Below are 21773 nucleotides of genomic sequence, written 5' to 3'. Positions count from 1 at the left end.
AATCCGTTTCACATTTGCTAGCTACCTTTTAGATCGAAGCCCAAATAGAATGATTGAATATGATAGAAGCCCATCTCCTACTGTAAATAACCTACACACTGTGTGTGTAGCCAGCCAGCCAGCCAGGTAGAAAAATGGCAGAAAAATAAAAGACGGACATCAGAGTATTTTTCAATACACCAACACGCATAGTAAGAACCCTAGTAGCCTAATATCTCAAAGACTAGTTGATAAAATGTTCATAAGAAAGAAATGAAATTCTAATGGAAATGTTTCACAATGATGTCATTAGGCAGAGCAGGCAACAGATGGCACACAGACAGCAGAGTTGGGGACAGATATGCAGGGACAGACTGGCAGAGACAGGGAGTCTCAGGTAAGTTTGTTGAGTCTTTGTTTGGCAACATTATGAAAGGTTCTACATTTTTTTGACTTGTAAAATAGGAACATAATTGGAAAATGCCATGGATACCCCCACTCTCAACTTAAACTGGTGACTGAACTATGATTTGTTAAAGGCAATGGTATTGCTGTTGTGATTAGTTGTGTAGTTTTGGGTACCGGTAGTTAGGAGTATGGCAAACACCTTATTTCTTTGGTTCCTCAATATACATTTACCATATTACAATGTAGGCTATGTGTTACAGCATTACTTTTGGTGTCCCCCTCAGGAATTGCTCTTGAGAAAATGTCATGTAATTGTCCCCTCCAAAGTGGATTTCAGATTTTCGCCCCTGTGTGAAATACAGTTTTACTGCCGCTGTTACTTTTCAAAGTAATAATTCCCTAAATCTCAATGCAGAGTTGCAGTGAAAAGATAAAGACAAGACAGATGTGTTTTACTCTGAAGCCTGAAGGTTGATTTGTTTTAAAGCGGTTGTGTGTACTGTTCACGTGAACGGGGCATGTTGAATCTCAACGAATCAATCCTGGATAATCGCGTTACAAAAAGCAAAGAAGAAAAAAGAGCAGTGACAGCCATGGATAGCGGAGGAGCTGAAGAACTGGAAAAGCCTCCCGCTTCATTTAAGTCTCATGTATGGGAGCATTTTGGCTTCCCTGTCAAATATGATGACGGAAGAAGGGTGGTGGACAACACCATTACGGTGTGTAGGCATTGTGCCACAAGAAAGCCGTATGATCATGGAAATACATGGAGCATGGCCACACATTTAAAGCGTCATCACCCTGGTGTGTCAGAGACAACAACTTCTCACCGCGACATTTAAGCAGCCCTTTGCTGCAGAATCATCAGAACCATCACCAAATCTATTGGGATGTTTACCGCTTTAGACCTGAGGCCATACTCTGTTGTGGAAAACAAAGGGTTTCAAAATATTGTAATGAAACAGGCAGGGAGCAGGTCTCTAACCCTCGACCTTCTAGCCCGAAGTCCAGCGCGCTATCGACTGAGCCCCAAAAGCATGCTCGAGCGGCAGAGTCGATATCCGCGCTTATAACCCAGGGTCGTTACAATATGGTGAAAGTGCTTGAGCCACGCTACGAAATCCCCTCGCGCACCCACTTCAGTGTGAAGATCGTGCCAGATCTTTATGAACAGGAAAATAACAAAATTGCTGACGAATTATCCAAGGCATCCTCTGTTGCCTTCACCACAGACGGGTGGACCTCCTGGGCAACGGAAAGCTACGTGATTGTGACTGCTCACTGCACCACAGAGGAGTGGGAGATGCGAAGTCTGGTGCTACAGACACGCCCCCTCTACGAGAGTCACACAGGCACAAATCTGGCGCAGGAACTGCTAGGAGCAGTAGCAGAGTGGAAGCTAGAGAGGCCCAATGGCAATATCCCAATCACCACAGATAATGCCAAGAACCAAGTAAATGCAGTGATAGAAGCTGGACTGGGGCCACAGATAGCTTGCTTTGCACATGTGATCAATTTAGCATCCCAAAGTGGAGTCTCAGTGAACCAGATGGACCGCCTCCTTGGGAGGATCAGGAAGGTGGTTTCCTTTTTCCAGCCGCTCATGTGCTTAAGAACAAGCAAGAAATGCTACAGCTACCGACCCACAAGCTCATACACCATGTCACAACAAGATGGAATTCCACTTATGACATGTTGGAGCGCTATCTTGAGCAGCAGGCAGCTGTATACTCTGCACTGACTGACAAGACCCTGAAAAAAAAGAAAGACATCGTCACCTTATCCGATGACCTGAAAGTGGCCGTCTGTGTCCATGATCCTACCTCTGAAAACAAGGATTCTACAATCCATGGCCCCAAGTGAGGAAGACAGCACCATCACTAGAGATGTGAAGGCTGCCATTAGAGAGGACCTGAAGCCCAGATACCCCCTTAATGTACAGGACTACCTTCATAGATCTACTGCACTGGATCCAAGGTTCAAGTCCCTGTCTCACCTAGACCCTGCCCTTCACCGGAGGACATACAGTGATCTCACCACTGAGATTGTGGCCACTGAAGAGGTAAAAAAAAAAAAAGAGTGAATTACTTCAATAATAAATATACTGCAGTCAAATCTTAGTCTATGCTATTGGAATCATCCAGTTTTTATTTGGAATAATAATGGCTTTTATTAAATGTTATTGCCACAATTATAGTTCTAGAGCTGACAGGAGCAGACTCAGAGGCATCTCCTCCACAAAATCATTTGGCCATGAAGGAGCTTTTCGGGGAGACCTTTGCGAGCAAGGACACAGGCAAGACATTTGCCAACACCATCAAGAGGAGGTGGCATCCTACAAGGCAGGAAGTGGCATTCCAGTGGATGGTCATCCACTGGCATGGTGGAAAATCAATAAGTGTAAATACCCTCACATTGCCATGACGGCAAGATGCTACCTGGCTGTGCCTGGCACTTCAGTACCCAGCGAGAAGGTGTTCTCCACATCAGGGGACATAGTGACTGTAAAGGAGGTCTACCCTCTCCCCACAAAATGTAGACATCCTCATCTTTTTGAAAAATAATTTGAAGTTATAAGCTCAGGTCTGCTTTGCTTTCTTGTTGTACTTGTTTTTGATGATGTGGACACAGGCTATTTTTCATTCACTATTGTTCAAATGAATTAGGTATCATGCCTCATATTGCACTTTTTAATTTAACAATTGAGTATTGAATATTTTATTTAAACATTGAAAAGTTCCTTGCTTTAACTGTTCTTTAAGTAATAAATGGAAAGCAAAGTTATATTTGCCCCCCCGTTTTTTTTTGGCTGATCCGAAAAATGATCAGATCCGCGACTCAAAACCGTGATCCGATCTGAACCATGAGTTTTGTGATCCGTTGCACCACTAATGGATACCTAGTCATTTTCTTTTTACTACAGACAACATGGCGCCAATTCAAAAAGATACTACTGTTCAGATGACAAGATAAGGCATACTACAACATTGTGACACATCTCTAGAGAGAAGATAGGTAAAAAAGAGGAAAGCCAGATGAGAAACAAGGCGTTTCACAACTGGAGTCCTACTCTGAACAGTTAGGCTTACAGAGAAAACACGGCCAATCGCTGTTTGACAAGGGAACTGTTTGACTGTCTGACTTGAGTTGTTTGAATAGACAGAGACAGATAAATCAAAGGCAGCAGGTGGGTGAAAACAGAACAGGTCCATCTGTGACAGGGTGATCACAATGATGCCTCACTGACAATGAATGACTATAGTATGAAAATAACAGATTGTCTATGCTGCATCACTGGTATGACCATAACTGTGTACTATGTATGACCATAGCTGACTATTTCTGAACACTGACTGTGTATGTTACATCACTGACCGTGTATTTGGGTTTGAACAGGCCGCTAAAATGGCTTATGATGCCGTCCACACTGAGGTTTCTGAGGCCGTCCCTCTCCTGAAACAACACAGAGCACAACCATCATCAACCTCTCTTTTAGGAAGGCTCATCACCACCAGTACCTGTGTTAATAATAACAACACAGAGCACAACCATCATCAACCTCTCTTTTAGGAAGGCTCATCACCACCAGTACCTGTGTTAATAATAACAACACAGAGCACAACCATCATCAACCTCTCTTTTAGGAAGGCTCATCACCACCAGTACCTGTGTTAATAATAACAACATGTAACAGCACTCAGAAACACAACATAATCCACAGAGGAGAGAATGTTACAAAAAATTACAAACATGATGAGTGGAGAATGTCAAAGAAGAAAAAAACTTGTTTGCTTTAGGGTGGAACTGGATAAAACAGCGCTATGAAAATGGGTGTAGGAATGCACTTGAGTCAACACCATGACAGACAGCAAAGTACGCAAAGCACCAAGATCCTCAATCATGCCTCTGTTTCAATAGAGATGGTTGTATCTGAACGAGACAGGAGGATAGGTTGTCCTCAGTACAGAACAGACTGGTTGTATCTGAACGAGACAGGAGGATAGGTTGTCCTCAGTACAGAACAGACTGGTTGTATCTGAACGAGACAGGAGGATAGGTTGTCCTCAGTACAGAACAGACTGGTTGTGTCTGAACGAGACAGGAGGATAGGTTGTCCTCAGTACAGAACAGACTGGTTGTGTCTGAACGAGACAGGAGGATAGGTTGTCCTCAGTACAGAACAGACTGGTTGTGTCTGAACGAGACAGGAGGATAGGTTGTCCTCAGTACAGAACAGACTGGTTGTATCTGAACGAGACAGGAGGATAGGTTGTCCTCAGTACAGAACAGACTGGTTGTATCTGAACGAGACAGGAGGATAGGTTGTCCTCAGTACAGAACAGACTGGTTGTATCTGAACGAGACAGGAGGATAGGTTGTCCTCAGTACAGAACAGACTGGTTGTATCTGAACGAGACAGGAGGATAGGTTGTCCTCAGTACAGAACAGACTGGTTGTATCTGAACGAGACAGGAGGATAGGTTGTCCTCAGTACAGAACAGACTGGTTGTATCTGAACGCGACAGGAGGATAGGTTGTCCTCAGTACAGAACAGACTGGTTGTATCTGAACGCGACAGGAGGATAGTTTGTCCTCAGTACAGAACAGACTGGTTGTATCTGAACGCGACAGGAGGATAGGTTGTCCTCAGTACAGAACAGACTGGTTGTATCTGAACGCGACAGGAGGATAGGTTGTCCTCAGTACAGAACAGACTGGTTGAGTCAGTCTGTAGTTCAGATGCCTTCTAGTTGAACTGGAAGGTTACATAAGGGCAATTCCACGGTAGCAGAATGACGCTGAGATTTTTTACTTTCAAAGTATGCCAAACAAAAACCATTGATTGCAAAGTTAAACAAGTCATACAACTCTATGCACAAGCAGTACTTTTAAACATTTCCACAGAATTTTACAAAAACACAATTACTCGAAGAACAGTACAGATGTAAAGTTTGTTAACAGAATGACGGTAAAATCTCCCTCTGTTTTTTTTATGTGACCACGTTTTTCCGAAAACTTAAATATCTACTCCAAATTGAGATTCAAAGAAGTTTGCAGAAAGATTGGGGTGTCAGCTATAACATGATACCTTGAGTTTGACATTTTTTTATATTTTGGATATTGAACCACAGTAAGTGAAGTGGATTACCACCCGGTAAGAGTGATGGTATCATAATGACATCATGGGTACCTGAACTGTACTATACAGAAATGCATAATCATGAATGGCATTCTCTTCATGGTGATGTATCCTGAATAGGTACACAAAAGTTAGAAACATTTTATATCCTCCTTTGCATGTTTGGGTATTATTCTACATACTGGCTATTCTAATGAGCGCCGGCCCAAAACAAGACGAAATTTGGTTGGTCCGGACCACACCAAATCTGTACCAATCATAGACGTCTATGTTTCACAAGTTTGTACATCACAATTTAGCACAGAGTACAGTGCAGCAGAGTAGAGTTCAGTACAGTATAGGACTATACAGTAAATTATACTGTGCTCTACTGTACTAAACTCTACTGTACAGTAAAATACAGTACTGACCTATACTCTACTTTCCTTTACTGTACTCAATCAATTTGTATTTGTCACGTATAGACTTTATCGTGAAACTCTATCTCAGGAGCTCTTCCCAACGATGCACACTTAAAAATAAGAAAATAAGAAAAATACAAATAGTAACACAAGAATAAAGCTGAATAAAGGGAGTACCACTACCATGTCACTGAGCAGGGGTACAAGGTATTTGAGTTAGATGTGTACATGAAGGCAGGGTGAAGTGAATAGGCATTCGAATAGATAATAAGAAGAGTAAAATTAAAAACAGTAGCAGCATATGATGATTGTGAAATTATGTGTGTATGGCGCGTGTGTGTGTGTGTGTGTGTATATGTAGTGTATTTGAATGTGTGTGGGTTTGAGTGAGACTGTCAGTGTAATGTTTGTGGGTGACTCTATACATAGTGTGTATACAGTTGTATACAGAAGTTCACATACACTAGCCAAATATATTTAAACTCAGTTTTTCACAATTCCTGACATTTAATCCTAGTAAAAATTCCCTGTCTTAGGTCAGTAAAGATCAACACTTTATTTTGAGAATGTGAAATGTCAGAATAATAGTAGAGAGAATGATTTATTTCAGCTTTTATTTCTTTCATCACATTCCCAGTGGGTCAGAAGTTCACATACACTCAATTAGTATTCGGTAGCATTGCCTTTAAATTGTTTAACTTGGGTCAAACAATTCGGGTAACCTTCCACAAGCTTCCCACAATAAGTTGGGTGGATTTTGGCCAAGTCGTCCTGACAGAGCTGGTGTAATTGAGTCAGGTTTGTAGGCCTCCTTGCTGGCACACGCTTTTTCAGTTCTGACCACACATTTTCTATAGGATTGAGGTCAGGGCTTTGTTATGGTCACTCCAATACCTTGACGTTGTCCTTATGCCATTTTGACACAACTTTGGAAGTATGCTTGGGGTCATTGTCCATTTGGAAGACCCATTTGCGACCAAGCTTTACTTCCTGACTGATGTCTTGAGATGTTGCTTCAATATATCCACATAATTTTCTTTCCTCATGATGCCATCTATTTTGTGAAGTGCACCAGTCCCTCCTGCAGCAAAGCACCCCCACAACATGATGCTGCCACCCCCGTGCTTCACGGTTGGGATGGTGTTCTTTGGCTTGCAAGCCTCCCCCTTTTTCCTCCAAACATAACGATGGTAATTACGGCCAAACAGTTCTATTTTTGTTTCATCAGATCAGAGGACATTTCTCCAAAAAGTACCATCTTTGTCCCCATGTGCAATCTGGCTATTTCATGGCGGTTTTGGAGCAGTGTTTTTTTCCTTGCTGAGCGGCCTTTCAGGATATGTCGATATAGGACTCGTTTTACTGTGGATATAAATACTTTTGTACCCGTTTCCTCCAGCATCTTCACAAGGTCCTTTGCTGTTGTTCTGGGATTGATTTGCACTTTTCGCACCAAAGTACATTAATCTCTAGGAGACAGAACCCGTCTCCTTCCTGAGCGATATGATGGCTGCATGGTCCCACAGTGTTTATACTTGCGTACTATTGTTTGTACAGATGAACGTGGTACCTTCAGGTGTTTGGAAATTGCTCCTAGTGATGTACCAGACTTGTGGAGGTCTACAATATTTTTTCTGAGGTCTTGGCTGATTTCTTTTGATTTTCCCATGATGTCAAGCCAAGAGGCACTGAGTTTGAAGGTAGGCCTTGAAATACATCAACAGGTACAACTCCAATTGATTCAAAGTATGTCAATTAGCCTATCAGAAGCTTCTAAAGCCATGACATCATTTTCTGGAATTTTCCAAACTGTTTAAAAGGCACAGTCAACTTAGTGTATATGTAAACTTCTGACCCACTGGAATTGTGATACAGTGAATTATAAGTGAAATAATCTGTCTGTAAACAATTGTTGGAAAAATTACTTGTGTCATGCACAAAGTAGATGTCCTAATCGACTTGCCAAAACTATAGTTTGTTAACAAGAAATTTGTGGAGTGGTTGAAAAATGAGTTTTAATGACTCCAACCTAAGTGTATGTAAACTCCCGACTTCAACTGTATATAGTATTGTGAGTGTGCATAGAGTCAGTGCAAGATAGGGTCAATGCAGATAGTCCAGGTAACCATTTAGCAGTATTATGGCTATTTAGCCATCTTTAGCAGCCTTTGCTTATTCCTAATATTTAGGATGGAAAATGGTTAAACACGTTATACATGCCTTTGTAAAAATAGACTCAGCTTTCATTTGACAGCAAATTTGATGCGCTCCAATGAACTTCACATTTTAGTGCTCGTGTGGCTTTTTACATGGTGGCATTTTACAAATGCCCATAACACCAGGGTTACAACACAACCTGCGTGGGAACATTTATGCAATTCACTTTAGTCATCTGGAACTACTGTGTGTGTATAGAGGGGACGACAAACCAATTAACCTTTTGTTTAATTTCTTTCTGTTTCAAAACAATGGGATTTCAAAAGCTTTTATAGATCGCTCAGTGATTTTCATAAGCCCACAGTACATTCATGTTTTAGTGATGATGTATTTGTAGAACTTAGAAAGCAGCGAACTACCAAGCTAACAAACTAAAGTACACAACAATCACATATGATAATGAATGAGTAGAACCTGAACTCTGAACACACAATGGAGAACTAGAAACAAACAAGAGCCAATAACAACATGTTTTACAAGAGCTTACACAATGAATGCAATCACAGGTCAGGTTCCCATGGGAGACAAGTCAATGAAACAGACGCAAGGGACAGAGATAATCTCAACCACAGGAAGCATAGTATCTCTTTCAGATGAGTGGCAGGGATCAGATATACAGAGGGTGTGTGTGCGTGTGTTTGAGGGAGAGAGAGGAGACCTACACTAGAGGTGATGGAGGAGAGGGAGGTACGGTCCTCTTCCAGCCCCAGGGCAGGTGGGGGTTCACTGGATCCCAGCCATTCCAGCTTCCCCTTCAGCAGCAACCTCTGGGCCTCCAGCCTGGTTCTAGCTCCCAGGGACAGCATCACCTGCTGTCGGCTCTCCTCCAGCGCATGCCTCTTACTGAACTGGTAAACCCTGCAGAGAGAGGAGCAGCCTGTCAGCTCATCAATTAAAGCATTGTGATAACAATGTGGAACAATGTGTTTCCATTTCAACATATAGCAACAATTCCATTGACTTTCGCCTCACTGTCAATATATTTACAGCATAACTGACATGCCCGATGGTTTTACACAAGAAGGCTGGTTAACTGGCCCATCTCCTACACCTTAGCCATATCACTTCCGCAGGGCACTCACCAACAGTATAGTTTAAATGAGATATTCTATATGGGAGAAGTAGGATTAAAGATGCAGTAAGTCATGTCAGAAGGTAGCAGATGTATTACTTAACAACAGCTGCAAATTCCAATAATACTACATCACGTTTGAAGTTCACTTTCCTTGCTTTGTCTAGCAACACTATCACCTAGTGAAGAGGTTTTCTGGGTCAGAGTGCATATTTATTTAGTTCATAGCACAAATGTTTGTTAGCCCGTTTCTCACACTGGCTTTAGCCATGGCGGGAGCAGACCAGCCCAGGCAAGTGCAGGGAGATTGCCATGCAACACGTGCCTTAGAGGGAGACGTCTTCATAGTGTGACAAATTCCCATGATTTGTGAATCTGTTCGAACTGAACAGCCAGCGCGACAGCTAAAATGTCTTTGTAAAAATATATAACTACATTATGGCATTCACTAATCATAAACTTTTACATATAATAGAAATGTCGGTATATTTGTGGACAAAATTCTTCCTTACTTAGCTTTCAAATATTGCACTGCTACATTAACTAACATCACCACTTGGGTAAAAGAGTTCTTTACTAATCAAGGAAGCATTCAGTCACTCCCGTCTGTCTCTGTTGATTTCCAAAGTGTTTCATCAAACCCATGACTCCTTAAGGAGAAGCATGTTTCCCTTGGCACCAGTGAACATTAGGCTAGTGTCAGTCAACACAGCTGCTCCATCTATGCACTAAGAGCTTATTAGTAACTTCTAATAACAGCGGACAGGCATCTAAACCAAGACAAATGAGAGAAGCTTGAAAAGTCTCCTCATATCACCATGTTATATTCATAAGGCATAGTGAGTCTGTCCCCCAGAGAGCAGCCAGCTTAGCCAGCCATAGCAGAGAGGAGAGCAGCCTAAACTACTCTGATAGGAGACTGCTTGCAGATGAACACCACCGTTGAGAGGAGATACAGCAACACACTGCAAAAATATGTGCACAGATCAATGGCAAAATTCATTACTCTTTTTTTCCCAGTCAGTGTTGGTGAAGATGGTGGTTTGGTACTGCCAGAGCCAACTTTATCCTGGTTCAGACCATAAAAATAGAATTCTATTCTGTTTACCCAGGATAAATTACCATATTATCAGGTATAACAGCTGTAAGTACTATGTAATTACACTATATCTGCCTAAATGATTACCAAGTATGCTTGCCCATGTAAAGTTGGACCTTCCAGTACCTGTGGATATCGCCTCACCTCTGACCCCGTTTGATGCCCTCTTCCTCTGCCTCCAGCTCCAACTCCAGCTGGTTGACTGAGGCCTGTTGGGAAACCACATTACCAGCAAGAGACAGCAGTTCCTCTTCCACTGCAGTCAACCTGGTAGAGGGGTAGAGACATGGGGAGAGAAGGGGGACGAAGGGGTGAAATGTGTTGTTCGTGTTGAGATTGTGTGTGTGTGTGTGCGCCTTTTAAAATGATCAACTTGGATTAGCTAACACAATGTGGCATTGGAACACAGGAGTGATGGTTGCTGATAATGGGGTCTCTGTACGCCTATGTAGATATTCCATAAAAAAATCTGCCGTTTCCAGCTACAATAGTTACTTAAAACATTAACAATGTCTACACTGTATTTCTGATCAATTTGATGTTATTTTAAATGGACAAAAATGTGCTTTTCTTTCAAAAACAAGGGCATTTCTAAGTGACCCCAAACTTTTGAACGGTTGTGTGTGTGTGTGTGTGTGTGTGTGTGTGTGTGTGTGTGTGTGTATGTATGTATATATATATATCATTACAGGTCTTTAAAAAATATATATATATTTTCTAGTAGAATAATAGTGAAGACATCAAAACTGTGAAATAACACATATGGAATCATGTAGTAACAAAAAAAGAAAGTGTTAAACAAATCAAAATATATTTTATATTTGAGATTCTTCAAAGTAGCCACCCATTGCCTTGATGACAGCGTTGCACACTCTTGCCATTATCTCAACCAGCTTCATGAGGTAATCACCTGGAATGCATTTCAGTTAACAGGTGTCCCTCGTTAAAAGTTAATTTGTGGAATTTCTTTCCTGAATGCGTTTGAGCCAAGAAGGTGTTCCTTCTTAAAAGTGAATTTGTGTTGAATTTATTTCCTTCTTAATAGGTTTGAGCTAATCAGTTGTGTTATGACAAGGTATGTGGTATTCTGAATAAGGCCTTCATGGTCGAATTGCTGAAAAGAAACCACTTCAAAAGGACACCAATAAGAAAATAATTGCTTGGAGATTTTTGGTTCCAACCACCGTGTGGGTGAACGGATGATCTCCGCATGTGTATTTCCCACCATAAAGCATGGAGGAGGGGGTGTTATGGTGTGGGTGTGCTTTGCTGGTGATGCTGTCTGTGATTTATTTAGAATTCAAGACACACTGAACCACCATGGCTACCACAGCATTCTGCAGAGATACGCCATCCCATCCGGTTTTGGGATTAGTAGGACTATCATTTGTTTTCCAACAGGAAAATGACCCAACACACCTCCAGGCTGTGTAAGGGCTATTTTACCAAGAAGGATAGTGATTGAGTGCTGCATCAGATGACCTGGCCTCCACAACCCCCTGACCTCAACCAAATTGAGATGGTTTGGGATGAGTTGGGCCGCAGAGTGAAGGAAACACAACCAACAACTGCTCAGCATATGTGGGAACTCCTTCAAGACTGTTGGAAAAGCATTCCAGGTGAACCTGGTTGAGACAATGTCAAGAGTGTGGAAAGCAGTCATCAAGGCGATTATTTGAAGAACCTCAAATACAAAATATATTTAGATTTGTTTAACACTTATAATACATGATTTCATTCATATGTGTTATTTCATAGTTTTGATGTTTCACTATTATTCTTAAATGTAGAAAATAGTAAAAATAAATAAAAACACTTGAATGAGAAGGTGTTCTAAAACCTTTGAGTGAGAGAGAGAGAGAGAGAGAGAGAGAGAGAGAGAGAGAGAGAGAGAGAGAGAGAGAGAGAGAGAGAGAGAGAGAGAGAGAGAGAGAGAGAGAGAGAATATATATATATATACACACACACACACACACACACACACACACACAGTGGAAGTCGGAAGTTTACACTTTGGAGTCATTAAAGCTCATTTTTCAACCACTCCTCAAATTTCTTGTTAACAAACTATAGTTTTGGCAAGTCAGTTAAGACATCTACTTTGTGGATGACACAAGTCATTTTTCCAACAATTGTTTACAGACAGATTATTTCACTTATAATTCCCCGTATCACAATTCCAGTGGGTCAGAAGTTAACATACACTAAGTTGACTGTGCCTTTAAACAGCTTGGAAAATTCCAGAAAATTATGTCATGGCTTTAGAAGCTTCTGATAGGCTAATTGACATACTTTGAGTCAATTGGAGGTGTACCTGTGGATGTATTTCAAGGCCTACCTTCAAACTCAGTGCCTCTTGGCTTGACATCATGGGAAAATCAAAAGAAATCAGCCAAGACCTCAGAAAAAATATTGTAGACCTCCACAAGTCTGGTACATCACTAGGAGCAATTTCCAAACACCTGAAGGTACCACGTTCATCTGTACAAACAATAGTACGCAAGTATAAACACTGTGGGACCATGCAGCCATCATATCGCTCAGGAAGGAGACGGGTTCTGTCTCCTAGAGATGAACGTACTTTGGTGAGAAAAGTGCAAATCAATCCCAGAACAACAGCAAAGGACCTTGTGAAGATGCTGGAGGAAACAGGTACAAAAGTATCGATATCCACAGTAAAACGAGTCCTATATCGACATAACCTGAAAGGCCGCTCAGCAAGGAAGAAGCCACTGCTCCAAAACCTCCATAAAAAAGCCAGACTACGGTTTGCAACTGCACATGGGGACAAAAATCGTACTTTTTGGAGAAATGTCCTATGGTCTGATGAAACAAAAATAGAACTGTTTGGCCATAATGACCATCGTTATGTTTGGAGGAAAAAGGGGGAGGCTTGCAAGCCGAAGAACACCATCCCAACCGTGAAGCACGGGGGTAGCAGCATCATGTTGTGGGGATGCTTGCTGCAGGAGGGCCTGGTGCACTTCACAAAATAGATGGCATCATGAGGCAGGAAAATTATGTGCATATATTGAAGCAACATCTCAAGCCATCAGTCAGGAAGTTAAAGCTTGGTCGCAAATGGGTCTTACAAATGGACAATGACCCCAAGCATACTTCCAAAGTTGTGGCAAAATGGCTTAAGGACAACGTCAAGGTATTGGAGTGGCCATCACAAAGCCCTGACCTCAATCCCATAGAATATTTGTGGGCAGAACTGAAAAAGCGTGCACGAGCAAGGAGGTTAAGTCAAACGACACCGCTGGTCCTGCTCACATTGCCCTACCCTATGCTTTGACCTCTTTCTCCCCTCTCTCTCTAGATGAAATCTTGCGACTTGTGACGGCCGGCCGCCCAACAACCTGCCCGCTTGACCCTATCCCCTCCTCTCCAGACCATTTCCGGAGAACTTCTCCCTTACCTCACCTCGCTCATCAACTCATCCTTGACCGCTGGCTACATCCCTTCCGTCTTCAAGAGAGCGAGAGTTGCACCCCTTCTCAAAAAACCTACAAATCGATCCCTCCGATGTCAACAACTACAGACCAGTATCCCTTCTTTCTTTTCTCTCCAAAACTCTTGAGCGTGCCGTCCTTGGCCAGCTCTCTTGCTATCTCTCTCAGAATGACCTTCTTGATCCAAATCAGTCAGGTTTCAAGACTGGTCATTCAACTGAGACAGCTCTTCTCTGTGTCACGGAGGCTCTCCGCACTGCTAAAGCTAACTCTCTCTCTCCTCTGCTCTCATCCTTCTAGACCTATCTGCTGCCTTTGATACTGTGAACCATCAGATCCTCCTCTCCACCCTCTCCGAGTTGGGCATCTCCGGCGCGGCTCACTCTTGGATTGCGTCCTACCTGACAGGTCGCTCCTACCAGGTGGCGTGGCGAGAATCCGTCTCCGCACCACGTGCTCTCGCCATTGGTGTCCCCCAGGGCTCAGTTCTAGGCCCTCTCCTATTCTCGCTATACACCAAGTCACTTGGCTCTGTCATATCCTCACATGGTCTCTCCTATCATTGCTACGCAGACGACACACAATTAATCTTCTCCTTTCCCCCTTCTGATAACCAGGTGGCGAATCGCATCTCTGCATGTCTGGCAGACATATCAGTGTGGATGACGGATCACCACCTCAAGCTGAACCTCGGCAAGACGGAGCTGCTCTTCCTCCCGGGGAAGGACTGCCGTTCCATGATCTCGCCATCACGGTTGACAACTCCATTGTGTCCTCCTCCCAGAGTGCTAAGAGCCTTGGCGTGACCATGGACAACACCTTGTCGTTCTCCGCTAACATCAAGGCAGTGACCCGATCCTGTAGGTTCATGCTCTACAACATTCGCAGAGTACGACCCTGCCTTACACAGGAAGCGGCGCAGGTCCTAATCCAGGCACTTGTCATCTCCCGTCTGGATTACTACAACTCGCTGTTGGCGGGGCTCCCTGCCTGTGCCATTAAACACCTACAACTCATCCAGAATTCCGCAGCCCGTCTGGTGTTCAACCTTCCCAAGTTCTCTCACGTCACCCCGCTCCTCCGCACACTCCACTGGCTTCCAGTTGAAGCTCGCATCTGCTACAAGACCATGGTGCTTGCCTACGGAGCTGTGAGCGGAACGGCACCTCCGTACCTTCAGGCTCTGATCAGTACCTACACCCAAACAAGGGCACTGCATTCATCCACCTCTGGCCTGCTGGCCCCCCTACCTCTGCGGAAGCACTGTTCCCGCTTAGCCCAGTTAAAACTGTTCGCTGCTCTGGCACCCCAATGGTGGAACAAGCTCCCTCACGATGCCAGGACAGCGGAGTCAATCACCACCTTCCGGAGATACCTGAAACCCCATCTCTTTAAGGAATACCTGGGATAGGATAAAATAATCCTTCTAACGCACCCCACCCCCCCAAAAAAATACATAGATGTACTATTGTAAAGTGGTTGTTCCACTGGATATCATAAGGTGAATGCACCAATTTGTAAGTCGCTCTAGATAAGAGCGTCTGCTAAATGACGTAAATGTAAATGAGGCCTACAAACCTGACTCAGTTACACCAGCTCTATCAGGACGAATGGGCCAAAATCCACCCAAGTTATTGTGGGAAGCTTGTGGAAGGCTACCCGAAACGTTTGACCCAAATTAAACAATTTAAAGGCAATGCTACCAAATACTAATTGAGTGTATGTAAACTTCTGACCCACTGGGAATGTGATGAAAGAAACAAAAGCTGAAATAAATCTTGATGTTTATGGTTAGGTACATTCGAGCAACAGTTGTGCTTTTGTTAAATCACCCGTTTGGCAAAGTAGGCTGTGATTCGATAATAAATTAACAGGCACCGCATTGATTATATGCAACACAGGACAAGCTAGTTAACCTACTAATATCATCAACCATGTGTAGTTAACAAGTGATTATGTTTAGATTGATTGTTTTTTAAAAGATAAGTTAAATTCTAGCTAGCAACTTACCTTGGCTCCTTGCTGCACTCACGTAACAGGTGGTCAGCCTGCCACGCAGTTTCCTCGTGGAATGCAATGTACTCGGCCATAATCGGCATCCTAAAATGCTGATTACCGATTGTTATGAAAACTTGAAATCGGCCCTAATTAAATCGGCCATGCCGATTAATCAGACGACCTCTAATCCTACTAGTCTCCCTGTCCCTGCCGCTGAAAAACATCCCCACAGCTTGATGCTGCCACTACCATGCTTCACCGTAGGGATGGTGCCAGATTTAGTCCAGACGTGACACTTAGCATTCAGGCCAAAGTGTTCAATCTTGGTTTCATCAGACCAGAGAATCTTGTTTCTAGTGATCGGAGAGTCTTTAGGTGCCTTTTGGCAAACTCCAAACGGGCTGTCATGTGCCTTTTACTGAAGAGTGGCTTCCGGCTGGCCACTCTACCATAAAGGCCTAATTGGCGGAGTGCTGCAGAGATGGTTGACCTTCTGGAAGGTTCTCCAATCTCCACAGAGGAACTCTAGAGCTCTGTCAGAGTGACCATCAGGTTCTTGGTCAACTCCCTGACCAAGGTCCTTATCCCGCCATTGCTCAGTTTGGCCGGGCGGCCAGTTCTAGGAAGTCTTGGCGGTTCCGAACTTCTTCCATTTAAGAATGATGGAGGCAACTGTTCTTGGGGACCTTCAATGCTGCAGAAATGTTTTGGTACCCTTCCCCAGATCTGTGCCTCGACACAATCCTGTCTCGGAGCTCTACGGACAATTTCTTCGACCTCATGGCTTGGTTTTTCTCTGACATGCACTGTCAACTGTGGGACCTTATACTGTATAGGCAGGCGTGTGTCTTTCCAAATCATGTCCAATCAATTGAATTTACCACAGGTGGAATCCAATGAAGTTGTAGAAACATCTCAAGGATGATCAATGAAAACAGGATGCACCTGATTTCAATTTCAAGTCTCATTGCAAAGGGTCTGAATACTTATCTAAATAAGGTATCTGTTTTTTGCTTTTATAAATGTGCAAAAAATTATAAAAACCTTTCGCTGTGTCATTATGGGGTATTGTATGTAGATTGAGGAGGAAAAAAAACATGTAATACATTTTTGAATAAGGCTGTATCTTAAAAAAAATTGGGGAAAAGTCAAGGGGTCTGAATACATTTTGATTGCGCTGTGTCTGTGCGTGCGTATAAACTAACCTATGATGGATCCCCTCCACTGTAAGCTCATTTAGTTCCAGCTCTCCAGTCTTCAGTCGATCTGTGTTCTCCAGAAGACCAGAGTCAAACTCTACACCTACCGGAACCTCCCCTACAGACCTGAACACATGGTGAAACTTTTCAACCTCTTGACTGCACTAAGATCAGAATATTTACATTTTAGTCATTTAGCAGATTCTCTTATCCAGTGACTTGCAGCTAAATACCTGTTCTGTTGGATGAAGCTCTCGTACTCTCTGTGTGGCTCTATGGCCATCAGAGCAGCAGACATCTCCTCGTGGACAGATACGACCTCCTGTTGGAGCATACTGGACATGTCATAGTACTCCTGCAGGATCTCCTTCCTGGGTGACAGGGCAAAAGTCAGAGGTCAGGGCCGTATTATTCCATCCTGGTCTGGGGACCCACTGGGTGTGCAGGCTTTTTTCTAGCCCAGCACTAACGCACCTGCTTCATCTAATCAAAGGCTTGATGATCAGTTATTAAATAAGTACAGTGACTTCGGAAAGTATTCAGACCCCTTAACTTTTTCCACATTTTGTTAGGTTATAGCCTTATTCTAAAATTAAATTGTTGTTTTTCCCCCCTCATCAATCTACACACAATACCCCATAATGACAAAGCAAAAACTGTTTAGAAATGTTTGCTAATTCATAAAAATAAAAAAAATAATGGAACTATCACATTTACATAAGTATTTAGACCCTTTACTCACTACTTTGTTGAAGCACCTTTGGCAGCGATTACAGCCTCGATTCTTCTTGAGTATGACGCTGCAAGCCTGGCACACCTGCATTTGGGGAGTTTCTCCCATTGTTCTCAGCAGATCCTCTCAAGCTCTGTCAGGCTGGATGGGGAGGGTTGCTGCACAGCTATTTTCAGGTCTCTCCAGAGATGTTCGATTGACTTCAAGTCCGGGCTTTGGCTGGGCCTCTCAAGGACATACATGCTCTTCAACCGATTGCTGCCCGCACCTGCCCACCTGACTAGCATCACTAACTCTGGACGGTTCTGACTTAGAATATGTGGACAACTACACATACCTAGGTGTCTGGTTAGACTGCAAACTCCCCTTCCAGACTCACATTAAGCATCTCCAATTCAAAATTAAATCTAGAATCGCCTTCCTATTTCGCAACAAAGCCTCGTTCACTCATGCTGCCAAACATACTAGAGGTCGACCGATTAATCGGAATGGCCGATTAATTAGGGCCGATTTCAAGTTTTCATAACAATCGGTAATCGGCATTTTCAGACACCGATTATGGCCGATTACATTGCACTCCACGAGGAGACTGCATGGCAGTCTCTGTTATGCGAGTGCATCAAGGAGCCAAGGTAAGGTGCTAGCTAGCATTAAACTTATCTTATAAAAAACAATCAATCTTAACATAATCACTAGTTAACTACACATGGTTGATGATATTACTAGTTTATCTAGCTTATCCTGCGTTGCATATAATCGATGCGGTGCCTGTTAATTTATCATTGAAATTACAGCCTACTTCGCCAAACGGGTGATTTATCAAGCGCATTTGCGAAAAAAGCACTGTCATTGCACCAATGTGTACCTAACCATAAACATCAACGCCTTTCTTAAAATCAATACACAAGTGTATATGTTTAAACCTGCATATTTAGTAAATATTGCCTGCTAACATGAATTTCTTTTAACTAGGGAAATTGTGTTCTGTGCAACAGAGTCAGGGTATATGCAGCAGTTTGGGCCGCCTGGCTCGTTGCAAACTGTGTGAAGACCATTTCTTTCTAACAAAGACAGCCAACTTCGCCAAATGGGGGATGATTTGACAAAAGCGCATTTGCGAAAAAAGCACAATCGTTGCACGACTGTACCTAACCATAAACATCAATGCCTTTCTTAAAATCAGTACACAGAAGTATATTTTTTTAAAACCTGCATATTTAGTTAAAATAAATGAATGTTAGCAGGCAATATTATCTAGGGAAATTGTGTCACTTCTCTTGCGTTCATTGCACGCAGAGTCAGGATATATGCAACAGTTTGGGCCGCCTGACTCGTTGCGTACTAATTTGCCAGAATTGTACATAATTATGACATAACATTGAAGGTTGTGCAATGTAACAGCAATATTTAGGCTTATGGATGCCACCCGTTAGATAAAATATGAAACGGTTCCGTATTTCACTGAAAGAATAAACGTTTTGTTTTCAAAATGATAGTTTCTGATTTGACCATATTAATTACCTAAGGCTCGTATTTCTGTGTGTTATTATATTATAATTAAGTCTATGATTTGATAGAGCAGTCTGACTGAGTGGTGGTAGGCAGCAGCAGGTTTGTAAGCATTTATTCAAACAGCACTTTCCTGCATTTGCCAGCAGCTCTTCGCAAATGCTTCAAGCATTGCGCTGTTTATGACTTCAAGCCTATCAACTCCCGAGATTAGGCTGGAAATACTAAAGTACCTATTAGAACATCCAATAGTCAAAGGTATATGAAATACATATGGTATAGAGAGAAATAGTCCTATAATAACTACAACCTAAAACTTCTTACCTGGGAATATTGAAGATTCATGTTAAAAGGAACCACCAGCTTTCATATGTTCTCATGTTCTGAGCAAGGAACTTAAACATTAGCTTTTTTACATGGCACATAGTGCACTTTTACTTTCTTCTCCAACACTTTGTTTTTGCATTATTTAAACCAAATTGAACATGTTTCATAATTTATTTGAGACTATATTGATTTTATTGATATTATATTAAGTTAAAATAAAAGTGTTCATTGTTCATTCAGTATTGTTGTAATTGTCATTATTACAAATATATGTATATAAAAAATAAAAATACATTTGAAATACACTAAAAAAAATTTGGTCGATTGATCGGCATCGGCTTTTTTGGGCCTCCAATAATCGGTATCGGCGGTGAAAAATCATAATCGGCCGACCTCTAAAACATACCCTCGTAAAACTGACCATCCTACCTATCCTTGACTTCGGCGATGTCATTTACAAAATAGCCTCCAACACTCTACTCAGCAAATTGGATGTAGTCTATCAGTGCCATCCGTTTTTTCACCAAAGCCCCATATACTACCCACCACTGCGACCTGTATGCTCTCGTTGGCTGGCCCTCGCTACATATTCGTAACCAAACCCACTGGCTCCAGGTAATCTATAAGTCTTTGCTAGGTAAAGCCCCGCCTTATCTCAGCTCACTGGTCACCATAACAACACGCGCTCCAGCAGGTATATTTCACTGGTCATCCCCAAAGCCAACACCTCCTTTGGCCGCCTTTCCTTCCAGTTCTCTGCTGCCAATGACTGGAATGAATTGCAAAAATCACTGAAGCTGGAGACATATCTCCCTCACTAACTTTAAGCATCAGAGCAGCAATCAGAGCACTCTACCTGTACACAGCCCATCTGTAAATAGCACACCCAACTACCTCATCTCCATTTTGTTATTAATTTTTTTGCTCTTTTGCACCACAGTATCTCTACTTGCACATCTATCACTCCAGTGTTAATGCTAAATAGTAATTATTTCGCCTCTATTGCCTTACCTCCATAAACGTACTACATTTGCACACACTGTACATAGAAAAAGTCTATTGTGTTATTGACTGTACGTTTGTTTATGTGTAACTCTGTGTTGTTGTTTTTGTCGCACTGCTTTGTTTTATCTTGGCCAGGTCACAGTTGAAAATGAGAACCTGTTCTCAACTGGCCTACTTGGTTGAATAAAGGTGAAATATATATATTTTTTTATTCAGAGACTTGTCCTGAAGCCACTCCTGTGTTGTCTTGGCTGTGTGCTTAGGGTCGTTGTCCTGTTGGATGGTGAACCTTCACTCCAGTCTGAGGTCATGAACGGTCTAGAGCAGGTTTTCATCAAGGATCTCTCTGTACTTTGCTCCGTTCATCTTTGCCTCGATCCGGACTAGTCTCTCTGGCAGTGAAAAACATCCCCACAGCATGATGCTGCCACCACGCTTCACCGTAGGGATGGTGCCAGATTTCTTCCAGACGTGACGCTTGGCATTCAGGCCAAAGAGTTCAATCTTGGTTTCATCAGACTAGAGAATATTGTTTCTCATGATCTGAGAGTCTTCAGGTGCCTTTTGGCAAACTCCAAACGGGTTGTCATGTGCCTTTTACTCAAGAGTGGCTTCCGGCTGGCCACTCTACCATAAAGGCCTAATTGGCGGAGTGCTGCAGAGATGGTTGTCCTTCTGGAAGGTTCTCCAATCTCCACAGAGGAACTCTAGAGCGCTGTCAGAGTGACCATCGGGTTCTTGGTCAACTCCCTGACCAAGGCCCGTCACCCCCGATTGCTCAGTTTGGCCGGGCGGCCAGTTCTAGGAAGTCTTGGCGGTTCCGAACTTCTTCCATTTAAGAATGATGGAGGCAACTGTTCTTGGGGACCTTCAATGCTGCAGAAATGTTTTGGTACCCTTCCCCAGATCTGTGCCTCGACACAATCCTGTCTCAGAGCTCTACGGACAATTCTTTCGACCTCATGGCTTGGTTTTTGCTCTGACATGCACTGTCAACTGTGGGGCCTTATATAGACAGGTGTGTGCCTTTCCAAATCATGTCCAATCAATTGAATTTCCCGTAGGTGGACACCAATCAAGTTGTAGAAACAAGGATGATCAATGGAAACAGGATGCACCCGAGTTCAATTTCGAGTCTCATAGCAAAGGATCTGAATACTTATCTAAATAAGGTATTTCTGTTTTTTGTTTTTAATGTGCAAAAATGTATAAAAACCTGTTTTCGCTTTGT

The 21773-nt window shown here is 42.7% G+C and overlaps 1 protein-coding gene across 4 annotated transcripts in view; it reads right to left on the bottom strand.

The window, feature by feature from the left end:
- The window catches only part of LOC106587393 (tyrosine-protein kinase Fes/Fps), a 42107-nt gene that overhangs the window by 7072 nt on the left and 13262 nt on the right, over positions 1 to 21773 (bottom strand). For 2 of the 4 annotated variants that reach the window (XM_014175745.3, XM_014175746.3), the window contains exons 6-10: positions 17202 to 17339; positions 16975 to 17094; positions 10461 to 10583; positions 8808 to 9003; positions 3763 to 3840 (exon numbers count right to left, since the gene is read on the bottom strand). In XM_014175745.3, the coding sequence (XP_014031220.1) occupies positions 3763 to 3840; positions 8808 to 9003; positions 10461 to 10583; positions 16975 to 17094; positions 17202 to 17339 (655 nt within the window). The remainder of the gene's footprint in view (positions 1 to 3762; positions 3841 to 8807; positions 9004 to 10460; positions 10584 to 16974; positions 17095 to 17201; positions 17340 to 21773) is intronic. The other 2 variants (XM_014175747.3, XM_014175748.3) reach the window with 2 other exon arrangements.

This window comes from Salmo salar, chromosome 26 (genome assembly GCF_965601325.2).
Source record: "Salmo salar chromosome 26, fSalSal1, whole genome shotgun sequence".
NCBI classification, from domain to species: Eukaryota; Metazoa; Chordata; class Actinopteri; order Salmoniformes; family Salmonidae; genus Salmo; species Salmo salar.
The sequence above is the reverse complement of the archived record's forward strand: the minus strand, read 5'-3'. Positions and strand labels throughout refer to the sequence as shown.